We start from the raw sequence: 26,780 nt of genomic DNA on the forward strand, positions 1-26,780 counted from the left end.
AAAAATGTTTTCTTGAGGTTTCCACCTCTCGACGATAGGAATTGAACCGAGGATAGGTTTCTGTCCCTAGAAAAATGTTTGCTTAAGGTTTCCACCTGCTCGGCGATAGAGATCGAACCGAGGACAAGTTTCTATCCTTAGCATGAATGTATTGCCTTTACCCTCGAGATTCTCTTTATATTTCTTGCCCGGTGATAATAACTTGAAAGTAATGGGGTTAAATGCATCTTCATGAATAAATGCCGTCATATTAAACACATAATAATGCAGAATTACATCAAGTTTACATCTTTGGAGGATAACCGGTCAATGATAAATTTTTTTTAAGTTATGAACATTCCATGGCTGGCGAAGTGGTCTTTCCTCCAAATCCTCTAAGTAGTACGCCTCTGCCCCGGCGATGATAGTCACTCGGTAGGGCCCTTCCCAGGACGGAGCTAGCTTTCCTGCATTAGTGTCTCGCGTATTCCCCACGACCTTACGAAGTACCAGATCTCCCGCAACAAACTCCCTCTTTCTCATCTCTCTATTGTACCTTCGAATGGTGGCCGTTTCTCGGTGTTTCTCTAGCAAGTTCAGCTGCTTTTCCATCAGCTTCTTATTCTCGTTTGGAGCGAATCCCGCGACTTGGGCGCTGCATAGGTTCACTTCAGCGGGGATGACAACCTCTGCCTCGTAAGTTAAAGAGAATGACGTTTCTCCCATAGATCTCCTGGGAGTTGTTCAGTATGCCCACAGGATGCTTGGCAACTCCTCAGCCTATCTGCCTTTGACCTCCTCCAACCTTTTCTTCAACCCGCTCACGATGGCCTTATTGGTTGCTTCTGCCTAGTCGTTACTCTCCGGGTATGTTGGTGTAGAATACCGGTTTTGGATACCGAGGTTGTTGTAGAACTCTCGGAAAGCCTTGCTGTCGAACTGTAGACCATTTTCTAACACAAGAGACTCCAAAACGCCAAATCTCGTTATAATGTTTCTCCATACGAATCTCTTGACATCAACATCTCGGATATTTGCCAGCGCTTCCGCCTCTGCGCACTTGGTGAAGTAGTCTACTACCACCAGCACAAATCTCTAGTTGCCCATAGCCCGGGGAAAAGGCCCGACTATGTCTAGCCCCCAGCAGGCGAACGACCAAGGGCTGCTTACTGGGTTTAAGTTCCCAGCAGGTTGGTAGATCATCGATGCATGTATCTGACACTGCTCACATCTCTGGGCATGCTTGGTCGCATCTTTCCTCATCTGAGGCCACCAAAACCCTTGAGACATTGCCCGATGCGCCAATGATTGTCCCCCCACACCCTCGTGCAGCTCAGCCAATAGCTCTTTAGCCTGATTAGGACGAAGGCATTTCAGGTACGGTCCTTCGAACGACCTCCAATTTAACTTCCGATCGGGAGATAACCAGTACCAAGCAGCGTTTCGTCGTACTCTGGCCGCCTCTTTCTCGTCTTCCGGGGCTCGGTCTTTTGCAAGAAAGTCAATGATAGGGTCCATCCAGCACTTCTCGGCTATGGTTACCTGAGCAACTGGCGCTCTAGTAGCAATACTTGGTTCGGCCACTAACTCCACCCTAATCAGCCGAGTTACCATGTCAGCTATTGATGATGCCAACGTTGCTAAGGAATCGGCGTGCTGATTCTATCCCCAGGCTACCCGTTCAATCTTGACATTTGAAAACTTACCTAAGGTCTACTTTACCAGCCGCAGATATTCAATCATTCGGGTATCTTTGGCCTCGAAGTTCCCCTGCACCTGATTAACTACTAGGAGAGAATCTGAGTAAACTTCCACTTCTTTGGCTACCAAATCCATGACAACTCTTAGTTCAGCGAGCAGGGCCTCACATTCAGCCTCATTATTAGAAGCCCTGAAGCCTAACCTGAATGAGTGCTCTAGTTTTAGCCCTTCTGGGGTGATGACCACAATTCCAGCCCCCGTTCCCGTCGCGTTGGATGCGCCATCCACAAATACTTTCCATGGCCTGACCTCCACGAGGCAGACTATATCCGTACTTTTCAGCAAGAACTTGGCAATAAAGTCCGCAAGTACTTGTCCCTTCACCGAGTTCCTCGGCCTATGTTTGATGTCAAAAGAGCCTAGCCGAGTTCCCCACTTAGCTATCCTCCCCATAAAGTCATATCTTCTCAACAACGACTGAAGTGGGTACTCGATTAAGACATGGACAGTGTGGGCTTAAAAGTAATGGGGCAATTTTTGGGTGGAATGCACGAGTGCCAGCACCAGTTTCTCAAGTGGTAAATACCTGGTCTCGGCCTCAACTAACGTCTTGCTGATGTAATAAACCGAGAGCTGTACACCATTATCCCTCAATAGCACGGCGCTGGCTGCATGCTCGGATACCGAGAGGTACATATATAGGTCTTTTCCTAGTTTCGAGGCTGCCAACGTTGGTGCCCGCCCAAGGTAGTCCTTAAGATCTTGGAAGGCTCTATCACACTCCTCGTCCCATTGAAACTCCTTCCACTTCTTCAAAATCTGATAAAATGGTTAGCACTGATCAGCAAACTTGGAAATAAATCGATTGAGAGCAGCTAGCATACCGGTCAATTTTTAAACCTCTTTCGGATTGCTCGGTGGTTTGAGACGCATCACAGCTTTAATCTGATTGGGGTTAACTTCGATCCCCCGTTTGGTAATCAAATAACCCAAGAATTTGCCGGACCCTACTCCGAAAGCGCACTTATCGGCGTTGAGGCACAGCTGGTGTCGCCGGAGTATCTCGAACACCTCCTTAAGGTTGTTAATGTGCTGCCCTTCTTGCTTTCTTTTTATCACCATGTCATTAATGTATACGTCAACCTTACACCCAATCTTATCCCTAAACATCCTCGTCATCATTCGTTGATAAGTGGCTCCCGCGTTCTTCAATTCGAATGGCATCACGGTATATTGATAGTTAGCATCGGGTGTTATGAATGCCGTTTTCTCCTAATCCTCGGTAGCTAAGGCAATCTGGTGATAACCCTAGAAAGCATGAAGAAAGCTCATTCTAGGGTGCCCGCACGTAGCGTCCACCAATTGATCAATTTTCGGCATCGAGAACAGATCCTTTGGGCATGCTTAGTTTAGGTCGGTGAAATCAACACAAACACTCCACTTACCATTCTTCTTCTTCATGACCACCGTGTTTGCAAGCCATTTTGGAAAGAACGTTTCCTTTATGGCCCCCGCCTCTCTCAGCTTCCTAACCTCTTGTCTGACGGCTTCCACATGCTCTTTTATGGACCTTCTCGGTCTCTGCTTTTTAGGAGGGTATTGTTAGGACATATGTGTTTCACTTGTTTAGAACATATCTCATTCATTATTTATGTAGTTGGCTAGTCCTTTGTCAAAACGCACTTTACTTGTAATTGGGTAGATTTAAGATGAGGTTAATGCTTCAAGAAACAAGGTTTCAAGATCAAGTGTTAAAACCATGCAAGTTTGTCCAAGAAACAAGCTAAGAAGTGCTCTTCATTAAAGCTCAACAGCTACATCTATCGAGCTTTGAGAAGCTATTCTAGCCCCGAGGCTCGACAGTTGCTCGACAGCACCTCGACACCTTTAGCTGTCGAGATTTAAGAAAAATAGATTCTGAGTTCTGTTTTAATTCTAATCCGTGGATGTGTCTTTGGGTCTTCTTTTTTCCTAACCCTAGACATATAAAAGGATTATTCTAAAGGCCGTCAAAGTGTGGCAAGTTGCACAAGCATTGAGAAATCCTTGTTCATGCAAATTGTAACTTGAGACGAAGTTCTTGCCCTAGTTCATCTCTCTTGTGAAGAAGTTGCTGTGTCTTTGCACAGTTGGGTTTTGTAACCGAGCATCTTCTTGATCTTCATCGTTTGGATGAATTGAAGAACTTTGCAGCCAATAATTTTCTCTAGTTGGTGATTGAAGTCGCGTACTAGGATCCGCGCAATTGGTTAGTCATGTACTTGGGAGCCGTGCATTGAAAGGAGAAACCGTCACTACAGAACAAGTTCAATTGGGTATTGGGGTAAGGGTTCAACTGTAGGTTGATAAGATACTTGAGATTCCTTTACTTATAACCGCTTATTGTGATAATAATAGAATTTCGGAAGTGGTGACCTTAAATTCACCCGGTGGAGTTTTTGCCGTGTAGGTTTTCCCTATTCATCAACAAATCACCGTGTCATTTAATTTTCGCTGCATATTTAGTTTATTGGTGATTTGTTTGTGCTACCACGTTTTGCATGTTAAATTGGTTAATTAATTGAACTTGGCTAATTAATTAATTAATCCATCACAAGGGGTCAATACGTTTTTGGCCTATCAAGTGGTATCAGAGCAGGCACACTCTGATTAGGGTTTATCTTTGTGTGTGATCCATTGACCCCTGTTTGTGATGAATAGAGGTCAGTCTCTTATTATACCTCCATTGTTGTTTGATGGTGCTAACTATGCATACTAGAAAGTACGCATGAGAGCTTTCTTGCAGTTTCTAGATGAGAAGGTGTGGCAAACTGTAGAGATAGGCTGGACCAAGCCTAAAGAAGCGCCGACCGATTGGGATGAAGCCAAGATCAAAGCGGCAAACTTCAACTGTAGAGCATTGAATGCCTTATTCAGTGTGGTCACTAATGAGGAGTTCAAGAAGATATCCTCCACTGAAACTGCTAAGGAAGCATGGACCATCCTCTAGACAACCTATGAGGGAACAAGGGCTATCAAAGATTCGAAGCTACAAAGGCTCGCTACAAGTTTCGAAGAAATTAAGATGGAGGAGGATGAGTTATTTGATGAGTTCTATGCCAAGCTCAAGGACATAGTGAACTCAGCCTTCAATCTTGGGGAAATCATTCTTGAATCCAAGATTGTGAGGAAAGTGCTCAGATCTCTACCTGAGAGATTCCATGCCAAGATCATGACGATAGAGGAATCAAAGAATATTGAAAAAATTCCTCTGACTGAGCTGGTTGGTATTCTGCAAACCTATGAGTTAGGGTTGACAAGAATTGGCAAGTCGGGTAAAGGCAAAAGCATGGCACTGAAGGCCAAGAGCAGTGAGACAAATGAGTCATTAGACGATGAAGACTCTAAGATGAGGTCCTATATCACTAGGCGATTAAAGAAATTCATGAAAAATGCAAATGGAAAAGGCTTTGACAAGGACCGTAGGCAATCTAGTTCTTCTCAATTCAAGAGCCAAGATAAAGAGAAGAAGGATGCTAGGGATGACAGTCAGTACACTGTTCCTGCAGGACCTAAGTGCTTCGGATGTCAAGGTTTCGGTTACATGAAATAGGAGTGTCCCACATATCTCAAGAGCATTGGGAAGAGCAAGGCACTAGCTTCTACTTTGAGTGACACTGAGCTTGAGGATGATTCCCGACAATGAGAATGACGAAATTTTGAATGTCTTCATTGTCACTGTCAATCCTACTGATGGGATTGTTGAAGATGTGGATGAAGAAGAGGAATTAGTGGAATCCAAGCTTGAAAAGATGGATGATCAAGATGATATCCATATAGCCTATGAGAAATTGTACAAGATTTCTGAGAAGCATGAGAAACTATATAGGCTAGCCACCAAGAAGCTTAGTGATGTGGAACTTAACCGTGAGGAACTTTCCACAAAGTTTGATAAAGCTAATCAAACTATTGGGGCACTGAGATTCGAGAACAATTTCTCGGCTGAGAAGATCAAGAAGCTTGAAGCGGAGCTATTTCAAGTTAGAGCTTATTTGGAGAGGGCATCAAGTGCTGTAATTGCTAAAGGGGAGCCTTCTCGGTTGATTTCTTTTGTTCGGTTTGTTTGTAGGCTGTGGCTACTACGCACTGTTTGGCTGCCTGCTGATCACCCCGTATCACTGTAATCCCTTCTTCGGTTCGAAATTTGACTTTGACGTGCAATGTGGACGGTATAGCTCCCATGTCATGAATCCACAGCCTTCCGAGGATTACTGTATATGGTGAAAAAGAAGAGACCACTATGAATGTCACAATTACCTCCTTACCTCCCGTGTTGACAGGGAGTGAAATTTGCCCTTTTGGTGTCACCATATGCCCATCGAATCCCATCAATGGTGTATCATACTTGGACAAATCCTCCTTTGTCAGGCCGAGCCCCCTGTATAGGTTCGGGTACATTACGTCTACGCCACTCCCCTGGTCTATCATTATTCTCTTTACTATGAAACCCCTTACACGAGCCATGACTACTAAAGCATCGTGGTGCGGTTGAGTGGTGCCTTCCAGGTCGTCATCGTCAAATGCTGTGGGTTGTCTAGTGTACCTTGACTTCTTCCCCGGGTATTGCTCGCCCGCGTAACCTTCTGCTAATACCACGACCAATACCCCCCTCGTTGTGGGTGCTCTAATGCCCCTCGGTACTGCATGGATGACCTCTATTACTCCCAAAGGGGGTGAGAGAGGGTTTCGACGCAGCCGATTTGCTTGCCCGGTCTCCTGATTCCTTGTCTCCACCAGAAATTCTTTCAAATGTTCTGCTTTCACCAACTGCTCCAGGTGATCTTTCAATACTCTGCACTACTCGATGGTGTGCACTTTATCTCTGTGGTAGGTGCAGTACAAATTATGGTTTCTTCTTGATGGGTCGCCCGCCATCTTGTTTGGCCGCTTAAAATACGGCTCATTTTTTATCTTGTAAATGATCCTGTGCACGGGCTCCTTGAACACTGCATTGACTCCCCCAATCACCTGGCCGGGCTCTTGAATTCTCAAATCCTTCCTATGTCTGGGGTTGAAGCCAGTATTCTGAGAAAAATTGATGATCGGGGCCTTCCCCTTGGTCTGCAGCCAATCGTCTTCTAAGCGCTTGTACTCCTCGATACGCCTCATCAACTGCCTCATATCCTCGGGAGGCCTTAGGGTCAATGATTCTCTCAGCCCGGACTCTTTAGGTAACCCCATCCGAAAGGTACTCGTCGCGATCTTTTCATTGCCCTCACCGATCTCATTGTACAGCTCCTAGTAGTAATTGGCATAGTTGCGAAGGGTTTCTCTAGCCCCCATTTTCATTGACAGTAACGTGTTTACGGGCTGCGGAACCCGGCTGCAAGTCATGAACCGCACTCCAAACTCCTGGATCAGTTCCGAGAAACTATGGACCGAACCTTTCTTCAATCCGTTGAACCACCTCAAAGCAGTGGGGTCGAGGCTCGAGAGGAAAACCTTACACATCAATGCATTGTTATGGGCGTGTCAATACATCATTTGAATATAGTGACTTACATGTTCCACCGGGTCTGTCTTTCTAGTGTAAGAGTTGAACGGAGGCCGTGTGAACCTGTTCGGCATAGGCGCGCTCTCAATTTCTCTCGAGAATGGAGACCGGGCAACTTGGCGTAATGCCCGGCTCATGGCATTCATGGCCACAATTCGAGGTCGCCCCTCATCCGGGGAAGTCGATTCATGGTCCGCATACTCTCGCGAACGCTCGTGGCGTCGACGAGACCCAGATTGATGGGATCCTGCCGCATGGTGATTCCCCACACTGGTTGACCTTTCCCTCCGTTCCTCATGGTCCCTTCTCCTGCGTCTGCCCCATGCTTGCAACTCCAAAATCCCTCACCACCCTACGCCAGCGCTCGAGGTCCCGGTCTCTTCTGTCGAGGCGGCTACGGCTCGAGGCCTTAGACATTGTCCGGAGGGTTTGGTACAATCCTTCTCCGGGCCCAGATTCCTCTGCTCCCTCATGTCTTCTGTCCTCCTGCCTCTTTTGCCTTCTTTCTCGCCATGTAGACCCTCGCGACGACCCTCTAGAGCCACTTTCTGCATGACTTCCCTGTCTACTTCTAGACATTCTCCCATGCGCGCCTAGATAGTACCACAACTACGTGGGAGATTCTCACAGACGGCGCCAATTGTACGCACCCAGATACGACTATTAGGCCTAAGAGGTATTTAGGCTTATAATCTATTTGTATGGTGGGCTTTCGAATTTCCTACAATGGGTGATGCTATGCTCGACAGGCCCAGCTCCTAAGTTTCCCTTATTCTCTCTAACACCTTCCTTCTTTTTCCAAGATGATCACTTCTTCGCTCTAATCTTTTCACTCCAGAATTGCCAACCCCTTCAACTAAGTCTTCCTTGCCTATTTATAGCCAAACTTAGTGGAAATGGTCATGATCACTCTTCTGATGGGTGGAAGGAGAGGTCCAATACTGTCTCTCCTAAATGGATGTTCAATTGTGAGTGGGGGAAGGTAGCAGTGGCATTGGAACTAGCTCCACCGCTAGACTTGGTGCTCGGCAGGGGCAATCCCTAGGCAACGGAAGGAAGGTCCAATATCATTTCACTTAAGTGGATGTCTGGTGATGGGTGGGATAGGATGGCAGTGGCGTTGGAACTTGCTCTGCCAGCAGGCACTATGCTCGGCAACAACATCCCCTAAGTGATGTTGTGCATTTCGAGTCCAACCTGCTTGGATGACATATCTGTCGGAGGGGGCGCGACTTCACACTTGCTGGCCATGCCGTGAATGTTTTTACACGTGATTGGCGTAAGACTCTTATACGTGTTATTACCTCTCTAGGCCTCTAAGTAAGTGGGCTTGAAGGAGGGAGACGCCCGTACAATATACACTCACCAAAAAAAAAAGAAAAAAGAACTTAGTATTTTCAATCAAAGTTATGTTTGATGACGATTTTTATAAAATAAACTTCATTTTTTCCATTTTCATAGTGAAATTCTTAAAAGTTTCATTTTAAATAAAAATTATCAAATTTTATACTAAAGTAAAAAATCTTTCAATTGAACTAATGAAAATTTCAAAAACATACAACTAAAGACATTAAAATAAGTTAGACTCCAAATATATTTAAAGCTATCTTGCTCTAATAAGTTAGACTCCAAATATATTTAAAGCTATCTTGCTCTAACCTATTATTTGTCAACTAAAGACACATTTCATTTGTAGTTTTAGTGATAAGATTTTTTTAATGAGTTGATGACTTGTTAATTGCTATATAATGGGTTAAAAAAGATAAATTCAAACATGTTTGATGTCAAAATTTATCAAATATTTAACAGATGTAAAAGCACATTTTACAATAAAAAATAGAATTGCGAAAAATAAAATTATATCTCTATAACTATTAGACCAAATATTTTTTTAAAGAGCATTATTGGATTAATTCAAATATTTGGAGAGGACAACTCTTATTTTTATAGACCAAACTTTGAAAATACTAAAATAATTATATATATAATTTTAAAAACTTCAAAATTTTGGGGGGCCACCATCAACACAGCTCCGCCCTTGGATAACTGAACAATTTGGACAATTTTTTTTAAAAAAAAGCCTATGAGTAGATTTAAACTATGATGGAACACTATTGTTTTTGCAAATTTTTTTTTTTAAATCTTGATAAATTGTTTTTTGATAGAATAGATTTTCATTTTGCAATGTCTTATATTTCAATGGTATGACAATATGTATATGCTTCTCTTGGATACAGGTTATAGATCATTTTGTTATTTTTCTATGTTTGTGTAGTGCAATTGTCATAAGGAACTCATTTGATTACATGAGTTTGAAGACATTGGATGATGCATATTTTTCAGTTTTGGATCTATAAGAGAAAACCTCAAAATTTTGAGACTAACACTAGTGGCGGTTCTAGGAATTTTTCCCAGGGTATTCTTAGTTCTTAGGAATTTTTCTCAGGGTAGCAAAAGAATAAACAATAAACAATAAATTTATTTGAAATATTAATAAAATTATTAATTATTTTTGTTTAGTTGTTCCATTAATTTGTTTGTCTTTTATAAACTATAATTTGTTATATTTTTGTTTCATTAATTATAAAATTATTAATTGTTGTTTAGCCTAACATAATTTAATTTGTTTGTCTTTTATAATGTATTAATTAATTAAATTATTAATTATTTTTTATTAATTACTTTCCCCAATTAATTATTAGTTAATTAAATTATTGTTTATTAGTTGCAATAGCATACATCTCATGTGCATATTACACTAAAAGAGCCAATCATGTGTTGATGTGCACATTACACTGCACTAAATTACTAGGCCCCATGTGCCCATCAGCCCATCCACCCAACCCCCACCCCACTCAACAGACAAGCCTGCTTAATGCCCCCAATCACAAGACTCAGCTGCCAATCAGAAAATTTCACAATCACAAATCACAATAACATTACAGTAAAATACACTAAAAGACAATTAATATCATACCAACACCAACACCAACACCAACCAACAGATAAGAATCATAACTCATGTTTACCAACAAAAAAAAAAAAAGCATAACTCATAAGATGCCAAATTCAATAAGTCAAAAAAAGGCAAAACATTAATAAAGTTAAACTTCTGCTTCAGCCAATCACAGTACAGATAAAAATAAAATTATCTCTTAAAGAAGAGAGAGAGAGAGAGAGAGAGAGAGAGAGAGAGAGAGAGTCATTCATTTCTAACACTTCATTTCATATTTCAGAGAGAGAGAAAGTGAGAGACTGAGAGAGAGTCAGAGAGAAAAAGAGAGAAATACATTGATGGAGCACCGGACTGGAGCAAAGAGGCTTGAAGAGTGAAGGCTGAGGCTGAGGCAGTGTCACAGTGACTGTCGGCGTCAAGCGATCTGCGAGCGATGTGCAACGGCAGCGACGCGATGTGCGACGGCAGCGACGAGATGTGCAACGACAGTGATGAGCAATCTCTGACAATTTTTTTGCTCTATTATAATTTTTTTTTTCAAATTTTAGTTGAATTTTTTTTTTGCATTTTTTTTTTGCTTGAAAGTAGAACAAATTATTATTATTTTTAAAAAAAAAAAATTTGAGGGTGTTCCTACTTTTGATTGAGGGTGTTCCTATTTTTTTAAAGGGTAAACAAATAAAAAAATTAATTATTATATATAAAAAAAATTTCAAGTCAGGGTGTTCTTGGGAACACCCTGACTATAACATGGCGCTGCCACTGACTAACACTTTGTTGTCAAAATGTACCTCTTATATAAAAAATCTACAGAATATTTAAAACTACTTTTAAATTAAATTTAAAGTCATAAAAGCAAATTTCATTTAAGAATTCTTTAAAAAGATAAAATTCTTTCACAAAAGTTAAACCTCATCACTTCTCACTTTCCACTACATTCTTGTGAGCGCACAATTGCACCTGGCCCCAAAAACAGTTACGGGCTCAGGCCCAATGAGCCTTAAATAATATGAATTTGTAGAGTGTGGGCTTGAAACCCAGGTTAGAAGTGACTAAGGATTAAATGACAAGTCAAAGATTGCTAACACTTGAAAACAACAAGGAATATTGTAAATCAACCTGCTCGGACGCAAGCCGAGAACTGTTCTTATATTATCTCTTTCTCTTTTTTCTTTTTCCTTTTGATTACAAAAAAGGGGATCTCTATTCCTGTTCTAGGTTGCTCCTTAAATACTCTTCTCTTTGATACTTTGTACACGTGTTGCCCCCACTCCCCCTTAGCCTAGATATTTCTTTTCACAGTGCCTTTGAATAGTAACCAGAAGTTTCCCTTCCACTGTTCAAGTGTCACTTCTCCATTAATGCGGCCAGGGTGGTAGGTGCAGGGTCTTTAATGTGGAGGTGGCAGCCTTTATCTTTGGTATTTCTCTAACATCAGTGCTTCCAGGACATTCAAGGGTTCCCCCCTTTTAACCATTGGTCTTGACCGTGTCATTCCCTAACCTTTACCATGAAGTCCCTGGTTCTCCAGTGTCCGTCCGAGGAGGAATTCACCCTCGGCTGGATCCTCGGATCCTCGGCGTATGGGCCGACCCGTAGTACTAACAAATTCTAAGCCCGAAAGCAGGTCGGCCTTCTTTAGCATGGCCCAAAGGCCCACATCCCCATCAGGGTCTTTTTACCCCCCACAATTCTTATATCTTATCATTCTTCAAATTAAAAAAAATCAAATTGCCTCATGTTCTCTTCGCTTTTAAAATTAGCCTATAAGTTTTACATTACCAAAATATTCGGGATACTACCCTAAAATTAAACCATTACAAATTTCTCATTTATCTCAAATCTATATTTATATCTATATCTATATAATAATAATATGAAAGTGAAACTTTTGACTTTTTATTGACTACTCTTTATTGTGTCACGCGTCTATATAAATTTATGCCACATATTCATTTAAAAACACCGAGCAGTTGAACCTTTTCATTTTACCAGTTAAGTTTTAGTATTTACTCATTGTTTTAGATAATATGTATATATTAAAACAAAAAATTGTCATTGAGAAGAAAAACATTACCAAGAAAAACATTACCAAGGCGTAGGGAAGAGAATGAGAAATTTGAGAAGAAAAACATCCGTAAGGTGTTCAAAGAAATTGTTCAGTATTATTATTGCTATTGTTGGTGTGACATGATTCCTAGTCCTTTGCACTATTAAAAAAAAAAAATGACTCACAAAAAAATCAATTACCCAAATTGTTGGGAATTTAGAAGAGTAATATAATTAAATAACAAAATGATCTAAGTACACAAATTGAAAATTTGATAAACTTGGAGGCACAATTGAATGTTATTTTTAAACAATATTTTCCCTCACACAAGAGTTACTAAAGGGTTACTACAAAGTTTTTCCCAAGATACAAACAAAGTTTATTGGCTTCTACAAATAGCAATTTGGAGAAGACCCACATGTTTTTTGTGTTTCCAAGAAAGATGAAAGAGAAAAAGTTGAGAAAAAGTTACTAAATAAATATGAACTACTATTTATACCCAAATTATGACCATTCAATATGCACATTTTTGGTCAATAGATGCATTTTTATTTAATAGACATACTTTCAGTCAATAGACACATTTTCATTTAATAGAAACATTTTCGGTCATTAGACACCTTTTTGTTCAATATGCACATTTAATATATATTCAATATGAATGGTTATGACCTTTTAATAAGAACATTTTGTATATCTAATATAAAGAATTATGACCTTTCAATAGGTATCTTTTGGTGTATATATTACAACCTATCTTTTTTATACTTATATAGACAACACAAATTAAACTAGAGATGCAACATTCTGTCTTTTATTTATTCCTAAAAAAAAAAAAACTAATAAATAAAACAACATTGATTTCTACCAAACTAATAAAACTTTGTGCTATTTCTTTCAGTATCTTTTTTTTAATTTTAATTTGATGTATTTTTGCTTACTACTCCCATTCAAAATAAATAAATATATATATTTTTTGGTTTCTTTTTTCTTGATACACATCTAGTAGCTATTCCAAACAGTTGTGCCCTTTCATTTTGTCCATTAAATTTCAGTATTTACTCATCGTTTCACATAAAATGTATATATTAAAACAAAAAATTTTCATTGAGAAGAAAGTGCTATGGCCACCACAACCATGACCACGACCACGACCACGTCCTCTTCCGCGTTTGCCTCGAGGTGCTATGGTGGTCGAGACTTGAGAAAATAGAACAACGCATGCACACAGTAAACTTACTTAACACAATGGGTTTGTTTCGAGGACAACCCAACCTCCACAATGTTTTCGCTTAAAATTCACATGCCCATTCTTTGTTCATTCAGCCATATATGAAGGCTTACATCAAAACATGATAACTTCTGTTCCTAAAAGATAACAACGATAACACACGGCTTATCACAAAGTTTAAACAACCAAATGATAAACCCAACAATCCTAAGTGCTAAACCTCATTAGAGGAGGTAGTTTATTTGATAAGATAATCCTAAGAGAAAGATGATAACAGAGATAATTACAGAGTGAAGTCCTAAGCAAGTTGTGGGGAGTAAAAGAACCCAAGTGGGCATATGGGCCTTTGGATTGTAACATGGAGGGCCGACCTACTCCAGAATTAAACTCTACGAATTGGCCAATACGCCGAGGATCCGAGGATATAGCCGAGGGGGAGCTTCATCTCGGACAGATCCAAGAGAACTCAAAACTTCATTAAGAAGGTCAAGACACAACTCTGGAAAGACTTATGGTTAAAGGGGGACACCCTGAACCTTTTAGATGCACTAGTGTTAAAGAAAATATCAAGAGCAAAGGCTGCCACCTCCACATTAAAGGCTCTGCACCTACCTCCCTGGCCGCATTAATGGGGAAGTGACCCCTGAACAGTAGGGCTGAAACTTCTAGTCACTGTCCAAAAAGTATCAGGGAAGGAAGTATTTAAGGGGGGTGAAGGCCAAAGAGAGGGGGGGTCTAGAACTAAGAAAGAAATTAAGAATTGTAATCTTAAGGAAGAAAGAGAAATACTAAAGAAGTAGTCCTCGGCTCAAGTCCGAGGAGACCCATTTGCAATTATCATTCGTTATTTACCAGTGTTTATTTATAAAAGCCTGTTATTAAGTTCTCAGTACCTTTAATCTAGATTTCAAACCCACACTCTACAAATTTCATTGTTTAAGGCTCATTGGGCCTAAGCCCATAACCTTCTTTGGGTCCAGGTGCAATTGTGTACTTACACAAGTCATGCCACTTTAAGCTTATGCTGTTGATGGTCCCGAGTTGACTCACTGCGTTGACTCAGCAAACTTCGCTCACTACCCATGCATGAGCTAAGTGCAGTGTTACGTAACAAAAAACATCGGTAAGTAGTAAGGAAGAGAATGAGAAATTTGAGAAGAAAATCATCCATAACGTGTTTAAATAAATACTATTGTTGTTACTGTTAGCGTGGCTTAATTCTTGGATCTTTTTACTATTTAACAAAAAAAAAAAAACCCGACTTACAAAAAAATCAATTGCCCAAATTGTTGGTAATTTAGAGGAGTAATATAATGAAGTAATAAAATGATCCAATAGAAAAAAAAAAAATTTGATTGACTTGGAGACACAATTGAATGTTATCCTTAAAAAATATTTGCCTCCACACAAAAGTTGCTAAAGGATTACTACAAATTTGTTCCAAGAATATAATCAAATTTATTGGATTTTACAAATAGCAATTTTGGAGAAATCCTACAAGTTCTTGTGTTTCTAAGAAAAATGAAAGATAAGAAATTGAACAGAAGTTACCAAATGAACATGGTGTTAAAACTCTAAAAAAAATTGTAAAAATCAAAGGTTCACCATAAAGAGAGAGAGAGAGAGAGAGAGAGAGAGAGAGAAGAAGAAGAAGAAGAAGAAGAAGAAGAAAACCTTTCATGCTGAAGCAGAATTTGATATCAATCTACTGCTTCATTTTAATAATAATATCTCTGTTTGAGGAGACATCATATACAAAGCATTTTTTTTCCTTTGATAAATAGTGGATGGTAGCACTACAGAAGATGTCTATCACAACATTAGACTATTAGAGTAAGGAATCCTAAAAAAAAATAGGCCTTTCAATTTAGTTAGTGATTCTTATGAGATTGGAGTCCTTAACAAATGACCTTGCATTTCATTAAAGGATGCATTATAAATAATTTCTTCCCAAAAAATAAAAAACGCATAAAGTTCACAATATGGAAAACTAGCATAATAACAAAAAATGCCATATTAAATATAACAAAGTCATTATCATATATGTTGCATCTCCAAATTAATTTGTTTTTTGCACTTTCTATCCACGTTCATTCTTGAGAAAAGAATGAAGAAATGCAATTTGTTTTGGTCTTTGGTTCCATGCTAGAATTAAAGAATTGTGGTTTAAAATGGGATTTTGAGTTTCGGTAGTACGTCGGTAACTTGCCTCCTGTCAAGTTGCTTTGTATGAGATATTGTTTTAGCTACATGATTATGACTTATATCTCGTAGGACCCATGTAGTATATCTAAATTTGATCTTTTATTTTTATTTTTATTTATATAGTTTCTTACCAAAATAAGTTTAACTATTTACCAGCCCAAAATAAGTTAAAAGATAAGTTAAAAGCTGATAGTCGCGGTTCTAAGAATTTTTTTTTAGAGTGGTTGTAAGGTCACAATTTGCACCCAAATCCAAAAGTAAGGTTGGGATAGGCCCAAAAAGTCCAATATAATGAATTTGTAGAGAGTGGGCTTGAAATCTAAGTTTTAGTGATTTTAAATAACAAATATAATGGGCTAGACTATAACTTCATACACATGAGATAGTTTATATAACAGAAATTGTCTTCGGACTCAAGCCAAGGAGACTGGACCTTGTATTTCACTTCAGACTAAAACAAATTACAGTTTTTGATCTTAATGCTTACAGTCTTTTTTTTCCCCCTCTTCTTTTCTGAATGTCCCCTCCCCCTTTTATATCACCATTCTTCTTTTCCCCATCCTCCACATATGGATCAGATTACTAGTTTAAATACTTGTCCCATCAACCCATCCCTAAAGTCTTTAGAGGCAGCTGTAAGACTAAACCCTGATACTCAGGTATCACTTTCCCATTAATGCGGCCAAAGAGGTAGCTGTAGAGCATTCAATGCGGTGGTAACAGCTTTATTTGGGATATTTTATAGACTTTCTTCTTATCTTGTACATCCACCATGCCTACCCTTACTTATAGGATCTTCTAGAATATTGTCTTTGGGTGTCGGACAACACTTTCCCATCTTGGCTTTACCTAGCCGAGGATATACTCTTTCTCGGACCACCTTTTTGGACAACCTTGATTAGACCTCGCCTCTTTATCTATCAGCACTACTCCTTGGGCTGATATTCCCACATCTTCGGACCGTTCAATGTTCTCGGATTGGGCCTCTAGCCTAACACATACTCCTGGGCCCATTGACCCCACAATGGTTATTAAGAAACTTAAATTAAACAAAATTTAATAAAAATAAACCTTGAATATATTGACATTAAAAAATAATCTCAAGTACGTAAAGTTTTAAAATTTCCTTTTATGAGTTTTTCATATTTGAAATTGCTATATGATAGTTGTAAGTGCACAATTGCACCTGGACCCAAGAACAGTTATGGGCTCAGGCCCAATGAGCCTTAAACAATACGAATTTGTAGAGTGTGGGCTTGAAACCCAGGTTAGAAGTATGTGGGGATTAAATGACAAACTAAGGATTTCGAATATTTGGAAACAATAAGGAATATTGTAAATTGGCCTCCTTGGACGTAAGCCGAGAGCTGTTCTTATATTATCTCCCTTTCTTAGTCTTTATCTTTCTTTTTAGGTTACAAAAGTCCTCTCCCTTTCTGTCTTAAATTGCTCTTTATATACTACTCTTTTGAATGCTTAGTACACGTGTTGCCTCACCTCCCCCTTAGTTTAGATATTTCTTTTTTCAGTGCCTGTGAATAGTAACCAGAAGTTTCTCTTCCACTGTTCAGGTGTCACTTCTCCATAAATGCGGCCAGGGTGGTAGGTGCAGGGTCTTTAATGTGGAGGCAGTAGCCTTTATCTTTGACATTTCTTCAACACTGGTGCTTCTGGGGCGTTCTAGGGTTCACCCCTTTTAACCATTGGCCTTAACTGTGTCATCCCCTAACCTTTATTATGAAATCCCGAGTTCTTAGGTGCTCGTCCGAGGGTAAGTTCACCCTCGGCTGGATCCTCGTATCCTCGGCGTATGGGCCGACCCATAGCACTAACAACTTCCAAACCCAGGGTCAGGTCAGCCTTCCTTAACACGGCCCAAAAAGCCCACGTTCCCATCAGGATCTTTTTGCCCCCCACAATAGCCCCTCAAAACTCTAATTTTCAACGTCCGAGGAGAAAAATAGGGTTTTGATCCGACGAGAACCTACTCCAATCATTTTGTGAGTAATGGCACGTGTGGAAATCGTTTCGCGTCCCAGAAGATGCCATTTGGCGGTTTTATTTTGAACAACGCGCGTATTTAATATTGCCAGTTACACTTTGTCCCTCACGTTCAATGGTGAGATGGGCATCCAACGGCCCTCATTACTCCACGAAATTTTAGGCGGGACAAATATAATTTCGAGGCTGCCCTTTTCGCACGTCGTGACGCTTCGGGAACCTGCGCCTTCATTTAATTCCTCTGGGGGTAATCCCATCAAGACATCAGCCATCATTCCTTACTTGCAGAAAACCGTGGAAATTTGCACTCCTTCAACCTTGTAAGTTCTTGCTCCTATTCTTAACCTTTTTCTCCTTGATATTTGTCCTCGGCTATCACTACAAACACTATCCCTTTTAGAGTTTAGTCTATCGTTCCTCTGTAATGGGAAAATTCAAGTGTCTAGTTGATACCGCCGCTGGGATGGAAGGCTTTAGAGCCAAATACCGTATTCCCAGCGACGTAGGATTAGAATATTGCCCGGTAACAGCCGTGGCCGGTTCAAAGAAGGAGGGAGAGGTTATCATTCCTATGATAGCCTTTATAGAGGGTGGGATGACCCTTCCAATGAAACCTGTAACAAGGGAGTACCTTCGCAACCACCGGTTGTGTCCCGACCAATGCCTCCCAAACGTTTTTAGAGTTCTAGGTAGTGTAGATGCTCTAAACGAGCAGATGGGTTTAAACCTCACATGGCACGATGTCGTGTTCTTATATGAGTCCCACAAACTTTCTAAAGTAGGTTATTACATTAAATCTCGGTCCAGCACCGTTAGGCTAATCTCTTGTCTACCCAAATCAAACAAAGGCATGAAGGACGACTACTTGATCGTGTCTGGGAACTGGCACGACGGCTTCCACAACCCAGTTGAGTGGGGGGATCCAGGTGCGACGCCGTAGGATTAACCTCCCCACGACACAACTTCTCCTAACACACACACAGAAATGCGTATTCGTACTTACTTAAATTTGTTAAACATCTATATAAATCTGACCAAGTTTGTTTGTTTTGACATCCTTTTTGCAGATAAGCAACACGTGCATCCTCGTCTGAGTCACTGTAACATCGCAGATCTGAACCGGGTACTTCGCTCCGAGGTGTTCGTTAGTGAAGACCTGCAACTCCGGGCTGCTCACCTTATTCTTGGGTACACCCCCCTTTCCAAAGACTTCCAGGAGATAGAGAACGCCATAATTGCGGGCGACCGAAGACGAAAGAGGATAAACGTAGCTCGGCCCCACTTTTTAGACGACCGTGATCTCCCGGACGCTCCTAACACCATTTTGTACAACCGGCCGATAGCAGCAGTCCCCCTTTGCCGTGCATTCACAAACAGTTGTCATTCCGGAAGAGCAGGTGTCTTCTTCACACACACTTGACGACGAGATAGATCAATTCCATCTCGAAGACACCGAGAGACCTCGCGGGAACCAGTTTGTGGTACTTTCCGACGAGGAGGAAGAAGCCACCGAGGCCTCTGGAATCGCAGGGTTTGTAGTTGCCCTTCCCGAGGACGAACTTGAAGAAGACATGGGAAGAATGGAGGGTCTCCTCACCAATAGGGCTGCTAAGGTTGCAGAGAAAAAGAAAACGGAGACGTCCCAAGTTCCCCCAGCTTTACCTCCTCCTCCTCCTCCAGCTGAGCCAAAACTGCCAGCCAAGGATCCCAAGAAGAAGAGAAAGGGGGATAATGAGGGGACAATTAATAAAGACCCCAAGAAACCACGCCAACAACTCCCACTAGCCTAGCAGCAGAAGCTGGACAAGGGCAAGGGTAGAGCCTGTTCGGCTGAAATTGGGGAAATCAGGGACGAGGCTGAAGTGCGACGAGCACCGACCACCTGGTCCCCCGATTTAAGACTGGAAGGCGCTCCCATCTCCTGCCAGTCCAGTATAAGGGCGGTTCAACAAGGCCATGCCCACCACCTGGCCGAGGTCCTGGAACGCCCTCTTCTGCTGCCCAACACATGGAGACCTTGGAAAAGATGGGCCAGCCACAACTATTCCTCTCACTAAAAAGAGACTTAGCGTTGGTAAGTTTTTCTCCTTTTTTTAGGGAGATTCCACTTTTAATAATATTTATAGGTAAGTTTGTTCGTTATTATTCCTAACTCCATCATACTTTACTACAGGCTATTCAGGAGGTCTTCGTAGCTGAGAATTTTATTGAAGACACTCGGAAAATAGCCAGGACTGAGCTCGAAATCAGGATGGAAACTGAGAAGTCCTTGGGCACAGCCCTTGCTGCGAATGAGAAGTTGACCTCGGAGGTGGCTGATCTGAGGAGAGAGAAAAATGGGGTCGAGTCAAACTTGAAGACCATGAAGACCCAGATAGAAGGACAGCGCAAGCTCCTTCATGAAAGAGATGAAGAACTCTCCCAAGCCCAAAGGGAGTGCTCAGATCTGAAGAAGCAACTGGCTCTGATGAAGGAAGAAGCCAGCTCCTTCAAACTCTCTCTTCAGGCTGCCAAGCGAGGGCAAGTTTCGATGAAGGGGTAGCAGCCACGGAGGAGCGGTGACGGAGGAGTTCGCGGCTTTGTGCCGTGAATACTGTCAAAAAGTATGGGGGGAAGCTTTAAACGTAGCAGGAGTTCCCCAATCTTCGGATTTGAGGAAGTCCGAGAATGTTTGGCTTCCCCTAGAAATACAGGAGATTGAAGAGGCTCCTGCTGCTACTCCTATCCCCGAGACAACTCCTCTTGCTCTACATCCGGTGGTCCCACAGCAAATTCCTGATCCTACAGAACCTTCTGGTTCCAATAAAGAAAAGGAAGGAGGAGTGGATGCAGAGAAGGACTTGAACCAGACAGTGGAACCCAACGTCCTTCCAACAAAGACAGCGGATAAAGGAAAGCAGGTTATGACTCCTTTTGAGCTGGAGTTGAGAAAGACCGAGGGCACTAGTACCTCTCAACAAGCTCCTCCTCCAACAGCTTAGGGCTTAGCTTAGGGCTTCTCTTTTTCCATTCTTTTTTTTTTTTTTTTTTTGAATTATATATTGTAATGCATATTCAACTGATTAATGAAGAACGATTTCGTTTACTTTTCACTTGGATTGTATCTGTTTTTACTTTATTCTTTTTGTACTTATTACAAAAGTTTCCCATTAAGTCATATCAAAAGTTTCTCAGAGTATAAAAATCTAACTCCAAGGATTGCACAATCATAACTTCCACATAATCATGCGTATATTATTAAAGATTTAATACAAGGTGACATGGTTAATTCATTTGAACAATGCCTCGATTAAGAAGAAGAGAGGGCCTCATAAGAAGAAGAGAGGGCCTCATATAACGATTAAACCCTTGTAATGCATAGCTCTGTTTCTAGTAAGATGTAAGATCCGAGGACCATTCCTTACACAATCAGAAGTTAACTTTACGATTTGAGTTAATAAACAGTAACGTATTAACATCCAGACACAATCAGAAGTTAACTTTAATCAAAGCCGTAGTCCGAAGATAAATATTAAGCAATCTTTCGTTTAATTCTTAAAAATTGTAACTGTAAATGTTAATTTTCCCAAAGTAGGAGGTCCGAGGACCCGGCATAACTAAGGTTCTGTTTAACAAATGATAAGACATCAATTTCCACAAGGTTTGTGGTCCGAGGACTGCACTTAACCAAGTTTCTGTTTGATTCTTTAGAGCAATAACTTCAAATGTTAATTTTCCCAAAGTAGGAGGTCCGAGGACCCGGCATAACTGAGGTTCTGTTTAACAAATGACAAGACATCAATTTCCACAAGGTTTGTGGTCCGAGGACTGCACTTAACCAAGTTTCTGTTTGATTCTTTAGAACAATAACTTCAAATGTTAATTTTCCCAAAGTAGGAGGTCCGAGGACCCGGCATAACTAAGGTTCTGTTTAACAAATGAAAAGACATCAATTTCCAAAAGGTTTGTGATCCGAGGATTGCACTTAACCAAGTTTCTGTTTGATTCTTTAGAGCAATAACTTCAAATGTTAATTTTCCCAAAGTAGGAGGTCCGAGGACCCGGCATAACTAAGGTTCTGTTTAACAAATGACAAGACATCAATTTCCACAAGGTTTGTGGTCCGAGGACTGCACTTAACCAAGTTTCTGTTTGATTCTTTAGAACAATAACTTCAAATGTTAATTTTCCCAAAGTAGGAGGTCCGAGGACCCGGCATAACTAAGGTTCTGTTTAACAAATGACAAGACATCAATTTCCACAAGGTTTGTGGTCCGAGGACTGCACTTAACCAAGTTTCTGTTTGATTCTTTAGAACAATAACTTCAAATGTTAATTTTCCCAAAGTAGGAGGTCCGAGGACCCGGCATAACTAAGGTTCTGTTTAACAAATGACAAGACATCAATTTCCACAAGGTTTGTGATCCGAGGACTGCACTTAACCAAGTTTCTGTTTGATTCTTAAAAATTATCACTGCGAGCATCAGAGTTACTCATAACTTTGAAAAACAAACTGAGAAAAGCTCATTTTATTAATAATAATACCTTCTAAGATTATTTACATTCCATGGACGTGGTACAATCCGTTCGTCTAGATCGGCTAGCCTATATGACCCTATGCCTGCTACCGAAACAATGCGATAGGGGCCTTCCCAGTTAGGTCCCAGCTTACCCCAAGCCGGGTTCTTAGAAGTGCCTACAACTTTCCTTAACACAAGATCACCAGGTGCAAGTGGTCTTAGCTTCACATGGGCATCATATCCTCGTTTTAGCTTCTGCTGATAATAGGCCATCTGGACCATAGCTGCCTCACGCCGTTCCTCAAGTAAATCAAGATCTTTCTCTAGAAGTCCCTCATTATTCTCTGGGCTAAAAGAACTTGTCTTTAGAGTAGGAAACCAGATTCCAAAGGTATCACCGCCTCGGCTCCATAAGTCATAGAGAATGGCGTTTCTCCAGTGGATCTGCGCGGTGTGGTCCGATACGTCCACAGGACATGAGGGAGCTCCTCTACCCATCTACCTTTCGCATCGTCCAACCTCTTCTTGAGCCTGTTAACTATGACCTTGTTAGCGGCCTCGGCTTGTCCATTTCCCTGAGGATAAACAGGGGTGGAATATCTGTTTATGATACCCATGTCACCACAATACTTCCTAAAAGCCTTACTATCGAACTGGACACCATTGTCAGAGATGAGTGTGTGTGGTACTCCAAATCTAGTAACGATGTTTTTCCATATAAATTTCTTCGAATCGACATCTCGGATATTGGCTAGGGGCTTAGCTTCAACCCATTTAGTGAAGTAGTCTGTTCCCACCAGCAGCCATCTTTTGTTGCCAACAGCCCTCGGAAATGGCCCTACAATGTCCAAGCCCCACTGTGCGAAAGGCCAAGGGCTGGAGAGAGGGTTAAGAACCCCTCCAGGTTGGTGGATATTAGGGGCGAACCTCTGACATTGATCGCATTTTCTGGCATAGTCCTGAGCTTCCCTCTGCATATTAGGCCACCAATAACCCTGCGTCAGGGCTCTATGGGCTAAAGACCTTCCCCCAGTGTGGCTCCCACAAATTCCCTCATGCAATTCCTCCAGTAATGGCTCTGTTGATTCAGGGTGCACACATAACAAATACGGTCCTGAGAAGGATCGTTTGTACAGCTTCTGGTCCTCGGACAACCAGAAACGCGGCGCCTTTCGACGTATCTTTTCTGCTTCAACCTTGGCTTCGGGAAGAATGTCATTTTTAAGAAAAGATATGATCGAATCCATCCAACTAGGACCAGGCCTTATTAGATGGATGCGAAGTGCGTTAGCAGTTGCAAGAGAAGGTTCTACCAAATCCTGAACGAGGATAACCCTTGGTAAACCTTGAGCCGAGGATGTTGCCAACGTAGCCAAGGAATCTGCGTGAGTGTTTCCACTCCTAGAAACGTGAGCTAAGGCAAAGGAGTCAAATTCAGCCTGCTGGCGTTTGACCTGGGCCAAATATTCCTGCATTCTGGGGTCTCTAGCCTCCATGGTTCCCATGACCTGGCCGACCACTAACTGAGAGTCCGAGAACACGTGGATTTCCTTGCCACCCATCTTATGTACCATTTGCATGCCTACCAAAACTGCTTCATACTCGGCCTCGTTATTAGTAGTCGAGAAGGCCAATTTCAGAGATTTTTCGAAGACAATTCCTTCAGGGGACATTAGAACAAGTCCAACACCAGACCCTCTTTGATTAGCAGCCCCATCCACATAAACTCTCCAAACCGAGGGCGATACGTCTGTGATCACACCAACTGATTTTTCACCCATGTGTGCTTCTTTTGAAGTTTCTTCTAACAATGGTTCAGTAAACTCTGCCACCAAATCAGCGAGGACCTGTCCCTTTACCGATGTGCGAGGCCTGTATTTAACATCAAAGGCTCCCAAAATGGTTCCCCATTTTGCCACCCTGCCAGAGTAATCAGCACTACGCAACACAGCCTTAAGAGGCAACTGGGTCAAAACAACCACAGTATGAGATTGGAAATAATGAGGAAGTTTGCGCGTGGCGTGGACTACAGCCAGAAGTGCTTTTTCCAAGGGCAGATAGCGCACCTCGGCCTCATTCAAGGACTTACTAACGTAGTAGATCGGTCTCTGTACCCCGCTTTCATTCCTTATAAGGACTAAGCTCACCGCGTGAATAGCCACGGCCAGATAAGCGAATAAAACCTCGTCCACTTCAGGGTGAGATAAAATAGGTGGCCGAGAAAGATATTGCTTAAGCTGTTGGAAAGCTAATTCGCAGTCCTCGGTCCATTGAAACCCTTTCCACCTGTGCAACAACTGAAAGAAAGGATGACACCGATCTGCTGACCGAGAAATAAATCTATTCAACGCAGCAATCATTCCAGTCAATTTCTGAATCTCTTTTGGGTTCCTAGGCGGCTGCAAATTCTGAATAGCCTTAACTTGCACTGGGTTTACCTCTATGCCCCTATGAGTAATCATAAATCCCAAGAACTTCCCAGATCCTACGCCAAGCGAACACTTAGAGGCGTTAAGGCGCAATTTATACTTCCTTAGCACCTGGAATGTGTCGGCCAAATCTGTCATGTGTGAGGGTACTGTCTTACTCTTCACCACCATATCATCCACGTACACTTCGATGGTTTTCCCCAGTTGCTGTTCAAACATTCGGGTCATCATTCTTTGATAAGTAGCCCCAGCATTTTTTAATCCAAATGGCATGACCTTATAATGATAGTTCCCGGATGGCGTAATGAAAGCAGTTTTCTCCTGATCCTCTAACGCCAAGGGAATTTGATGGTAACCCTGGAAGGCGTCCAAGAAACTCATCCGAGGATGTCCAACAGTAGCATCTACCAGTTGATCAATCCGTGGCATTGGGAACGAATCTTTAGGACAGGCCTTGTTCAGATCAGTAAAGTCCACACATACTCTCCACTTGCCGTTCTTCTTCTTAACAACAACAGTATGAGCCAACCATTCAGGGTAGAAAACCTCTTTGATAGCCCCCGCCCTTTTGAGTTTAAGAACCTCTTCCTTCACAGCTTCAGAATGTTCTCGGGAAGATCGCCGAGGTGGCTGCCTCCTCGGAACAATGGCAGGATTGACGTTTAAACGATGACAAATAAAGTTCGGATCTACGCCTGGAGCCTCATAGGGGTCCCACGCAAAAACATCTAAATTATCTTTCAGAAATTCCAACAACTCCATCTTCTCTTGGTGTGGCAAAAGTATGCCAACTTGGAAAAACCTCTCCGGATCATCTGTTATTACAAACTTCTCTAACTCCTCACAAATAGTCTCGTCTCCTGTCATTGCCCCAGGTGCCTCCGGAGCTGTTAATTGCTATGACTCCTGGATGGGCAAGGTTGATGACTCAATTTCGCTGGCGAAAGCACCGCAGCGGATATGCACTGCCTAGCCACTACCTGGCTGCCGAGGATTTCCTCAACATGCTCCCCCGAGGGGAATTTCACCTTAACATGTAAGGTAGAGGAGACAGCTCCCAAGGCGTGTAACCATGGCCTGGCGAGGATGGCTGTATATGGAGAGTACGCGTCAACCACAATGAAATCTACCTCAACCGTTTCGGTGCCGGATTGAACGGGTAAACGGATCTGTCCCTTCGGCATAACGGCCCTTCCTTCGAAGCTTATAAGTGGGGAGTCATAAGGGGTTAAATCTTCCAACTCTAATCTTAGCCCTTTAAATAGATCAGGGTACATGATATCTGCACCGCTGCCCTGATCTATCATCACCCTCCTCACATCATAGTTCCCTATTCTGAGGGTAACCACAAGAGCATCGTCATGGGGCTGGATAGTCCCTACCTTATCCTCCTCGGAGAAACCCAAGACAGGTAAAGTGGTCTTTAATCTCTTCAGCCTGCTACCCACATCCTCGGCTTTGCGGATGGGAAACCGCCATAACCCTAGTGGGAGCTGAGCCGGTCCTACAGTGCGGCGAAGATAACATTAATTGTTCCCGATCTTGGCCGAGATGAACCGTTCCTTTGATTGTTTGAACCAACTTGAAGCTGGCCTGCCAGAATCCGCTGGGCACAGTCTTTGCTTTAACTTTCCCTCACGACGAGCTGCTCTAGATGGTTCCACGGGGTCCAGGCAGTTCTCGGTAGTGTGGCCCACATCCTGATGGTCCGACGGAAAAGGTTTTGATTTCTTCTGGCGGGGTCCCCTGCCATCTTGCCGGGCCATCCGAAGAAGGGCTCTTTACGAACTTTTCTAATGGCTGATGCACTTGGTTCTCGGAACACGGTATTTACGGCTGGGGTGCTGCCGAGCCAGATTGTTCGAAGTAATCCCTCCTCGGCTTGTTGTGATATCTGTCCGACCTGAAATCCCTTCTCTCCTGCGGGATAACCTTCTCCTTTCCTTTCCCCTGCTGCTGGTCTTCCTCTACCCTCTTATATTCATCAATACGATCCATAAGACGGCGTACACTGCGTACGGGCTTTTTCGTCAAAGACTTTCTCAGGTCGTGATCAGTAGGGAGGCCCACCTTAAAGGTATTAAGCACCACCTCATCAAAGTCGCCGTCTATTTCATTGAACATCTCCCAGTATCGGTCGGAGTATGCTTTCAGTGTCTCCCCTTCCTTCATGGCCATGGATAGCAACGAGTCCAA

General features: G+C 42.0%; 3 protein-coding genes across 3 annotated transcripts; all 3 read right to left on the reverse strand.

The window, feature by feature from the left end:
- Nucleotides 1-306: 306 nt before the first annotated feature.
- LOC142617078 (uncharacterized) lies at nt 307-705 on the reverse strand. The gene has a single exon (XM_075789770.1). It carries the CDS (start codon nt 703-705, stop codon nt 307-309), a length of 399 nt encoding a protein of 132 aa, XP_075645885.1.
- Nucleotides 706-1,074: 369 nt separating this feature from the next.
- LOC142617079 (uncharacterized) lies at nt 1,075-1,593 on the reverse strand. The gene has a single exon (XM_075789771.1). It carries the CDS (start codon nt 1,591-1,593, stop codon nt 1,075-1,077), a length of 519 nt encoding a protein of 172 aa, XP_075645886.1.
- Nucleotides 1,594-5,739: 4,146 nt separating this feature from the next.
- Nucleotides 5,740-6,900, reverse strand: LOC142617080 (uncharacterized). Its single transcript, XM_075789772.1, has 2 exons — nt 6,617-6,900; nt 5,740-6,511 (listed from the first exon to the last, which is right to left on the reverse strand). Exons 1-2 carry the CDS (start codon nt 6,898-6,900, stop codon nt 5,740-5,742), a joined length of 1,056 nt encoding a protein of 351 aa, XP_075645887.1.
- Nucleotides 6,901-26,780: the final 19,880 nt, after the last annotated feature.

This window comes from Castanea sativa, chromosome 11 (genome assembly GCF_040712315.1).
Source record: "Castanea sativa cultivar Marrone di Chiusa Pesio chromosome 11, ASM4071231v1".
Taxonomy (NCBI): Eukaryota; Viridiplantae; Streptophyta; class Magnoliopsida; order Fagales; family Fagaceae; genus Castanea; species Castanea sativa.